Raw genomic sequence first — 10317 nt, forward strand, 5'->3', positions numbered from 1 at the left:
AAAAAACAACATAAGAATCTATAAGTCAATCCAAACGGGCTCTTACTCTTACCTTGAAAGATTGGTTCCAAAAAAGATCAGTTCCGAAAGAATCTCAGTTCAAGAGAACTAAAAAAGAAATACAGAAAAAGAAAAAAGAGAAGAGTATTGTAATTATACACAAGTTGAGGGAGGCCTCCTAAAATCAGCAAACCATCTAAGTAACTGGAACTAAAACATTAAACCCCAGTGCCACCACAAAACCCTTCTGCTTCTTCCTCCAAATCATTTCCATCTCCAAAAAAAAAAAAAAAAAACTAACAATTCACTTTGCTTATACGAAAGATTCAAAATTTCTCTAAAACCCAAGTTTCATCCATGAATTTCTTAACAAAATCAATAGCAAACAAGTCCTTATTCCCAAAAAAATGCCAACTTTTATTCCAAACCCTCACTACCCTCCAACAATCTTCAAGATTTGCCTCTACAACAATCTCCAAATCAAGAAAACCCAAAATCCCAAAACCCCAAGAACCCTCTTCATCTTATGTGCTAACCCCTCCAAGAATTGAGATTGATGAAGCAGCAAATGTATCTTCTTGGCCAAAGCCAAGTGAGATACCTTACCAAGCAAAAGTTGCAAATTTAGTTAATCTTGTTGGTTTTGTGCAAACCCCAGTTAAGTTTGAAGCTTCAAATGATGGGAAATATTCTGCTGGTACTGTTGTTGCACATGAAAGTAGTGATGATAACTCTGTTTTAATGATTCCTGTTGTGTTTACTGGTGATTTAGCTCATGTTGTCGCTTGTCATGTGAAGGAAAATGATTGTGTTTATGTTTCTGGGAAGTTCTCTATGGATCCATTATTGTCTTGTGAATTCATGGATGAATATCAGTCTTGTTTTCATATTGTTGCTGAGAATGTTAACTTTGTTCAGGGTCTTAAAAGAAAAAACCTAAAGGAGAGTGTGAAATCTGTTTATCTGAAAAGTAATAATCAGCATTCTGATTATTTGGTCAAACAGAAGGATAGCTTGTCTGGTTTAGAATATGATGATTCGGTTAACTTGGGTGGGGGGAAACTGAAGGAGGGGAGCGTTACTGGAGGTGACGATTGGAGGGAACTTATAAAGAATCCGAAAGAATGGTGGGATTGTCGGAAGGCGAAGTTAGATGGAATTGTGAAAGCAAGGCATCCTGATTTCAAGAAGAAGGATAGTAGTACTTCTCTGTGGGTTGAGAATGCTCCAAGGTGGATTCTTGAGGGACTCGAAGGACTTGAATTCGACGTTTATGCTCCTAAACCGAAAGGCGTTGGGAAGGAAGTTGATTCTTGGAAAGATTTGGTGGAGAATCCTGATAATTGGTGGGACAATAGAGCTAATAAGTTGAATCCGAAAGCACCTGATTTTAAGCACAAGAATACTGGTATAGGGCTTTGGGTCGATAGCTCACCAGATTGGGTTTTGTCACGGTTGCCACCATTGCGAGAACAACGAGCTGCTTTTTCAGACAAGCAGCACATTCAACTCCATTAGGAAGAGTTTCCATATAAGTTTGATGCTATGACAGTGAATTTTGTTCAGTGTAGTCAAATACTGGCCACCTAAAGTTTGAGAAGTATTACGGTGGAGGGAAGCACATTATCGTTATGCTTGTGAAGCACTTATTTTCCCCTATAATGGTACATCTTATAGCACTTTCTGATGATAGTTTTGTTTTCCGATGCATCTTTTCGTTGTGATTTTGGTGAATATGAAGATCTTGATAGTAGCATTTTGAATATAGCAGTGCTGTTTGTTGATTCTCCATACATAAGCTCCGAGGCCAAGCCAAATTTCTGGATGCATTATTTCTCAAATTCTCTGGGTAGATGTTAGTAAGACAATATGGCATGTTGAAAATTAGCGAAAAGTGAAATGGAGGTGAAACAATTGACTTTCACTTGAATATCAATCTAAGCACATTAGTCCGGAACTTTTACCAGTTGTCTAGAGAAAACTATTAGTAATAATTATATGCATATCTGTCTTAGATCACTAGTCTGTCCTATCCGCTACCTGGCATCTTCGTACCCTTACAGCTTTCGTTACTTGAAACTATGAACAGAACAAGTGACAGATGCTTTGGGAAAATTCGGACTGTTAGAAGTCTGCATGTAAGTGATGACTGGTTTATTTGCTAGTAAAACTTAAAATGATCATAAATTTTGATTTGGATAGAGTTATAGGGTGACGAAGACATGCACACTTTCATTTTTGTGTGCAGTCAGTTAGAATGTTCAAAGTTAAAATGCATCGCCCAAAGAAATTTGCACCATGTATAGATTGTTGTCTCTCCCCTACTTCATCCCGACATAGGGGAGACGTGCACTAGCGTCCACAGAGTGCCTCAAAAGGTGGCATATCTATGCTCTTGCCCGATAACTCTAGTTACAGGTGAACTCCACCAAGGGTAGATGTCTGTCCTAACAACCTCGAAAATCAAGGGATTATTTCCGCATAGTCTCCAATGTCTGGATGGTCCTTTTAGACTGGCCATCAGTCTGAGGGTTGAAGGTTGTTCTAAGACTCACTCTGCTACCCAAAGCCTTCTGTAGGCTCTGCCACAAGACTGAAGTGAATCATGGATCTCTGTCTGATACTATGGATGATGGTGTCCCGTGTAAGCACCCTCTCTCATCAATATATATATCTCTCTCACACACACACACACATATCTGGGCTAGCTGCCTGTAGAGTAAATCATACTGATCGGCTCAGTTTCAGCAATAAGTTCTGAAGTGAATTAACTTGTTGGGACATTTTAAATTTCTCAACAACAGCTTGAGCTTATAGTCAAGTAATGATCTGGTTGGCTAACCTTTGGGGACATTATGCTATAGCAAGCATACACTGAAGTCTGCACCTTGTCCAAAAGGTGCAGCAAGTTTTGGAAGTTATGACTGTCACAATAATTGACGGAGTTGGTATCAATTTCCCTCTAGTGTTATGAAGGAACATCACTAGCTGATTTTTCAAGTTGATAAGAGAATTCTTGACTTAAAGAACTAAAACTCAACAAAAGATGATAATTAAAGGATTTTTTTCCTTTCATTTCATCATTTCCAAGGAATAAATTTGAGTTCTGGAAAACATAGACATAGAGAACTATTGCTCAACAGAAAAGAAGAGCTTTAGTTTTGGCTCATTGGGATAGGGATAGGGATAGGAAAAAGAGAGATTTCGTCGTTTGTGGATCACTCGAATAAACGTATTAATTCGCGAAAGGAGAGTACCCTATAGTTATAGTAGATTAATACACGATCTGTACAAAAGACAGTTGCTTCTTAACTGCTAGGGTGTATGTACAACTCATTTAGATCATGAGCTGGCACAAAAGCAAGAAAATGACTTTTACAATATCAACGATCAATATCGGTGAATGACATAGGATGGAAAAAGAGTCTTGGTTCCGATTTTTCCAGATGTATCAGAAACCCTTTACCTTACTACCCTCCCTTTTACGTATAATATACAAAGTGGTGGATAAACAAAACAAAGGACATAGAAGGATGATTTCAGCTGATTTTGATAAAGAAGCAAATTGTGCTGAGTGGTTGGTGTGGAGTATAAACTTTAGACTCGTCTGAATATATTTTGAAATTGTTTCTGATTTAAGATAGGATTAGATGGTAGACATTTTCAGAATGGTTCCAGTCAGCTACATTTACGTTTAAGTCTAGTCGACTGGGCATTTATGCTGAGCTGACCGGTTCTACCTCATGTGTAGGTCTTACTCTGTAAGACTTCAATGAATGTGTGGTTGAGTAATTTTCAATTATGTTGTTCATAGTCTTCAAAAATGTTTCCGTACCTGTGTAAGATCTTTAAAAAATGCATAACGTAGACTGTCAATGCCAAGATTATTGAGAATTTCCATTTCAATCAACAATTAACTAAAATAAGCTACAGTATGGATTTTGAACATAAGTTAAATATACACAACACATAAGATTTTATTTTTGAAAAGAATTAAGACTTGCCACCTTATTTGCTGATATTCTACACAAGTCATATAAAGGAAGTAGTTCAAAGTTCTCAATCCTTAACTAGTATATTCATCTTTTCCCCTTTCTTTTCAGGTTTCATACTTAAAGGTTGGATTTAATTCTACTCTATTACCATTAAGGCTCTGATTGAACATCATTATGAGTCATTAACTAAAATTACCTACTTCTTTAAGTGAGTAATAATTGATAATTTCCTTTTAAAAAATATCATATAGTATAGGTGACTGGTGATTGTCATAAATCTAAATATGGTCACCAACTTGCTCAAACAAGTCAATTTTAAAAAAAAAAAAAAAAAAATTCAGGTGCATGGCATTTCAAATATGAAGTCATTTTAGGTGTATGAGCTTTCCATCTCAACTACTATTTGGTAAAGAAAGCAACTTATTTCCTTCTGAATATGATTAATTTTCTTTGCTTTATTTTTTTCCTTTTACTTCAAGCAAAACCTCTCACCCAATGACATAAAATTGAGAAACAACTAGCACTCTGTTTTATTCAACCAACTCCTTCAATCATATGTTTGTTAGCTCTTGCCCTATTTTTTTAATCTTTTAAAAAAAAGAAAAATAGTTAGGAAGAAAAATGGTTTTTTCTTCTTCTATTCTCAAGTAGTTATATATAATTTCCATGCTACCTTTCCTTGTCCATTACATCATCAATTCCTTCTATTTTTCATCTTAGTGAAGAAAAATCAGGATCATTTTACATCATGGGGTCTTTAGAAAGATCAAAGAAAAAAGTTCAACTATGGAAGAAAGCAATTTTTCATTTCCTTCTTTGTTTTGTTATGGGATTCTTCACTGGCTTTGCTCCTACAGGCAAAGGTACTTCAATGATCTCCAGTAGGAATATTGCAATTCCCAAAACTCCCCATGAGTCAAATCAAACACAACCTTCATTGAACATGTTGCACCATGCCAGATTAGAAAGTGAGACTTTCAATAAACCTTTTTCTGACGAAACATCAGCAACAACAACAACAACAACAGTAACATCACAATGGTCTAAATTAAACGACACGAGGCACTCAAAAAAGGTCTTAACGGAAGAAGAAGGAGAAGAAGAGCGAGAAGATCAAGAACAAGAGCCAGAAGGAGGTAACGACGAGTTCTTGAACCCTAGAAGGCTACTAATAATCGTCACTCCAACGAACGCTAAAGATAAAAAAAGAGGAATGCTACTGAAGAGGCTATCAAACACATTGAGATTGATTCCACAGCCAGTTTTGTGGGTAGTTGTGGAACAACAAATTGAGGATTCAGAAGTATCAGAAATACTTCGAAAAACAGGCATTATGTATAGACACTTGGTTTTCAAGGAGAATTTCACTAACATTCATGAAGAAGTGGATCATCAAAGAAATGTGGCTCTAAATCACATTGAACATCACAGGTTAAGTGGGATTGTTCATTTTGGTAGCCTCTCTAATGTCTATGATCTCACCTTCTTTGATGAGCTTCGAGCAATTGAGTAAGTATTCTTAATTTTTTAAAATAATTTCCATCATATATATTCTAAGGAATTTTCTTTGATGACCATATTTAAATTTTCAAGAAAACGCAGCGTATTAGATTCTTGATAAATTATATATACATATTAAGTGAATTTTTAACCACAAATATATGGTTTGAACAAAGCTACTAGGTTCTGCCGAATCCGGAGGCGGCAAAGCTGTAGTCCGCCCCTTTATAGATGTTCAATTGTTCATTTAACTTAGATTTTTCGAAAACCATCAAGTCTGTTTTCTGGATAGAGTTTAACTTATATAAATTAATACTGTTTAGCCCGTTAAGCAGATGCCACGCCTTATTTTTTTAAGTTACTGATGCCACCTTTTTAAAACGATGGTTACCTGTAGTTATTCAAGTGGCCGATTATTCATTTTTACCCAGATTTCTCAAAACTATCAAGGTTGTAGTGTTTAACCTGTTGCAGGAGGTAACATGCTTTATTTTTCGTGTTATTGATGCCGCTTTTTAAGTGATGATTACCCATAATTATTAGGTGACATGATAGTATAAAAGTTACTATTTTACGTTATTGGTGTATAGAAGTTGCCGCTTTTTAAGTGATGATTACCCATAATTATTAGGTGACATGATAGTATAAAAGTTATTATTTTACGTTATTGGTGTATAGAAGTTAAACTCGGATAAATTTGGATAATCTCTGAGGCATTGAATAAGTGTTAGTTGGGAAACTTCTGTCCCCCAGATATAAATAACATGAAATTTTTAGAAGTAGCAGTTTTTGACCAAATCCTACAAATGGGCTTGTTCGTTTCGTTATTAAAATCAAGCCTAACTAATAGTCTACTAGAATAAATTTATCAATCCAAATTCTTTTTTCATATTAATTTGTTTAGTTATACTTAACGCTAAGAGTTAACAGACAGATTTTTTAAGTCGATTAAGTATCTTACATTATGTCTTTATAGAGAAGAATCCAAGAAAATCTTTGACAACTTATACAGACACATGGTTTAGGTGAGTTTATTAGAAAATTGGTTCGAGAACTTAATAAATGGCAACCCGGTGCACTAAGTTCCTGAAAACTGCGACCTCCAGGTTCGAAGGCAAATTCAAAATTTGAATTTTATGCGGTCCATACCACATGTCATTTGACTTATTGGGTTCAAATTTTATTAGTTGTACTTATTCAATAAAAAAATTTTTTAACACATACATGATTTGAACCAAATGAATTTAGATGAACCCATAATATGTAACCCTAACTTGTATTTGCGAGAGACTGTGACCTTCCAGTACGGAAGCATATCCAAAATTTGAATTTTATGTATCTGATAGCACATGCCATTTGATTTATTGAGTTCAAAATATATCATTTATATATACTTACTAAAAATATTTAACACATATACATAGTTTAAGTCAAAAGTACTAACTTTCGACGAACCCACAATACGCGACCCCTACTATATATTTTTTTTGCTAGAGGTTGTTTTCAAGGCTTACGGCTTGAAACTGTGACCTCCATGTGCAGGCTGAGCCACAATTGATTTAATTAGTCCAAAATATGTTATTTATGTTTATTTACTGAACTTTTTAATATATACATAATTTGAGCCAAAACTACTTAATTTTATTACAGGGGATTTGGGACATGGCCAATGGCATTATTATCTGCAAACAAGAAGCAAGTGGTAATAGAGGGACCAGTTTGTGATTCATCAGAAGTTATGGGGTGGCATTTGAAGAAAGCAAACAATTTAACAGATGAAAGGCCTCCAATTAGAGTTTCAAGCTTTGCTTTCAATAGTTCTATCCTTTGGGATCCAGAAAGATGGGGTCGCACTTCTTCTGTTCAAGACACTTCTCAGGTAAATAATACTATATACTTTTGCAAGTTAATTAATATAATTAACCTGGAAAAGAGTTATTTTACTTAATTTTATCTTGTTGAAGTAGAAAATGTGATATTAGTTTGATAATACTTTCTTAAAGTGGCAAATCGACTTCTCCCTAATATGCGTTCTATGCATTTAAGTGGTGTAAATTGTTTTACACTATCTTTTCTTGAACATTTAGGGGTCGGGTTACAGGAAATAAGGAGTTATCTCAATTTAGAATTTAAGATTAATTTGTTCAGTATTGAGTTATAATATCAACTAAAATCAGGATAAATTTATATTAAAATCATAAGATTATCTGTCCCCTATAGAAGCTGGAGTTATATATCCTGACTAATCTTGAATATAATTAAGGATTATAATATTCTCATATTGTAGTTTTTAGTTGACATGTCACTCAAATGTCACTTTCCAATCCTAGGATATCCTTGTTTTAAACCAAACAACCCCTCATGTCAGTATATCATATTATAGTCTCTGGTTGACATGTCACTCAAATGTCACCTTCTACTTCTGGTATAATATTATTTTAAACCAAACGACCCCTTATGTTACTTATCATAGTCTTTAGTTGACATGTCACTTAAATGTCACCTTGAGAAAAATGTGAAAATAAAAAATAATAAAAAGTAGAGCCCAAGAACAAAAGCAAACAAGTACGAACGTAAGGTAAAATTAGATTTTCAATTTGGAGCTCACTAAAATTTTCTTGTATAATGAAATATATAGCAAAATGATTTTTTTCCTTGCTAAATTGTCCTTTTACATATATATGCATGTGTGGTATATGCAGAAGAAAAAAAGAATATTTAAAAATTAGTGATTACCTCAACAAACTTCCAATCATCACTATCATTATAATTGATCATAGTCAGTCAAGTGCTTCATAAATCATAAGCAACCACTAATTATACACCTAATTACTATTATAATAATTGACAACTAACTCTTCCAAAACCTTTCGATATAAAAAACAAGTAATGAAAATAAAAGAACAACTAAACTTATGATCACGTCACTTTCTTTTAACTACATATGTCCACAACCAATACCCTTTTATATATATATATATATATATATATATATATATATATATATATATATATATAAAGTTATAGACAAATTTCATAACACCGTTAGACTAGAGACATATTCAGAATTTTAAATTAGTGGATTCTAAATTCTGTGACAAGATAATGACTACGTTCAGAAATTGAAACTAGATTATTTAAGATATTAAATGATTTCTTAGTATGTATATACAAAATTTGGGTCTAAGCTACTCGATGTTGCTGAACGCATAACTTGTGGTATGGATTCCACCCTATTAGACATTACAATAAACTTCGAATCATACAAGTCAGAGCCCTAAATCAAACAAATTATAGAGGAAAACTACTTTTTTTTTTCAGGAAAAAAATTCAAAAAATATCAATAACTACCTTCCTGATCTTAATTTTATATGCTTCCAAGGGGACAACACATACTATAAGATAAGAATCATAATTCGAATTTCAGTGTCAAGAGTTTGAATTCTAATAATTTTCTGGTTACTATTTCTCAGTTGGTCAGGTCCGTCTTCCCACATTAACGAACTATGCGGGAAAAAAAATGTCAATTAAATAATATTAAAAAAAAAATCAACTTCCAATGTCCACTCTCTCAAAATACAAAAAAAATATTAATCCCTTGTTTGGATCTTTTTTTATTTTTGTTATTTGCATATAAAAATCATAAGTCGAATTTCAGTGTCACGAGTTTGAATTCTAATAATTTATTGTTACTATTTCTCAGTTGGTCAGTTCTGTCTTCTCACATTAACGAACTATGTGGAAAAAAAATGTCAATTAAATAACATTCAACTTCCAATGTCCACACCCTCAAAATAGGGAAAAAAAAATATTAATCCCTTGTTTGTCTCTTTTTTATTTTTGTTATTTGCAGGATTCTCTAAAATTTGTGAGAAATGAGGTTCTTGAAGATGAGACTAAATTGATGGGAATTCCACCAAATGATTGCTCCAAAATTTTGCTATGGAATCTTCCTCTTTCAACATGAATATATTTCAGAGTTATTTGATAAACATAAGGAGAAAAAAAAAAGAGAAAAAAATAATCATCTTCTGATGAATGATAAAACAATTTGTTTTGCTAGGAAGAGGAACAGAACAAAGTACCCAAAGAGCAAAATCTATCAATATTTCAGAATTTTTTATTTTTTATAATTCTCATATTTATTATCCTATTCCTTTTTAGTGTATTTTTCTTGTCCATTACTAAAATTTTGTTCTAGATGTAGAAATACATTTCAGTCCTGGCATTTCAATCGAAACATCTCAGATAATTGTTCGTTTGAGTTTTATTTTTCTTTCTAAATTAATTGTGCTAAATTGATCAATATTTGTTGAATTGATAATTCTAGTTACACGACATAATACAAGTTAGTGTTATACTGTTTTTAATAGCTGAATGACATTTCTATTATGACATAAAAAATGACTTTGTTATACCGTTTATTGGTTGAGTGACATCAACTTCGCTATCTCTAAGGTAATCCAACGATAAATTTCAAAGAATCTAAGGTAAAATGATTTAATTAATATACACGGATAGTATATTATCATAATAATATTGTAGTTTTACTTGTTATTAGTTATAACAAGTCATTTATCATCTTTGGTAAGTTACTAATATACGTTGCTATTGAAAGTTACTTATACAGTCAAATATTTTTATAACAACATCATTTGTCTAGATAATTTTTTGCCACTATAGCGAAATGATGGTATATAGAAAGAAAATATAATATAATAAAACATAACTTGATCAAAAATCGACTCCATAGAAAACTTGACCGTTTTAGTGAAATATTATTAAGATGATGACTGCTATAGGAGGATTGACTGTATTTAAT

At 33.0% G+C, this 10317-nt stretch overlaps 2 protein-coding genes across 2 annotated transcripts; both read left to right on the forward strand.

Moving 5' to 3' along the window:
• The first annotated feature begins 199 nt into the window (after positions 1-199).
• On the forward strand, positions 200-1798 carry LOC132057258 (protein OSB2, chloroplastic). Its single transcript, XM_059449768.1, has one exon. The coding sequence runs from the start codon at positions 358-360 to the stop codon at positions 1516-1518; it is 1161 nt and encodes a 386-aa protein (XP_059305751.1). The 5' UTR covers positions 200-357; the 3' UTR covers positions 1519-1798.
• Positions 1799-4498: 2700 nt separating this feature from the next.
• LOC132057259 (beta-1,4-xylosyltransferase IRX9) lies at positions 4499-9729 on the forward strand. Its single transcript, XM_059449769.1, has 3 exons — positions 4499-5504; positions 7146-7374; positions 9349-9729. The coding sequence occupies exons 1-3, from the start codon at positions 4744-4746 to the stop codon at positions 9460-9462; spliced, it is 1104 nt and encodes a 367-aa protein (XP_059305752.1). The 5' UTR covers positions 4499-4743; the 3' UTR covers positions 9463-9729.
• The last annotated feature ends 588 nt before the right edge of the window (positions 9730-10317 follow it).

This window comes from Lycium ferocissimum, chromosome 5 (assembly GCF_029784015.1).
Source record: "Lycium ferocissimum isolate CSIRO_LF1 chromosome 5, AGI_CSIRO_Lferr_CH_V1, whole genome shotgun sequence".
Classification (NCBI taxonomy): domain Eukaryota; kingdom Viridiplantae; phylum Streptophyta; class Magnoliopsida; order Solanales; family Solanaceae; genus Lycium; species Lycium ferocissimum.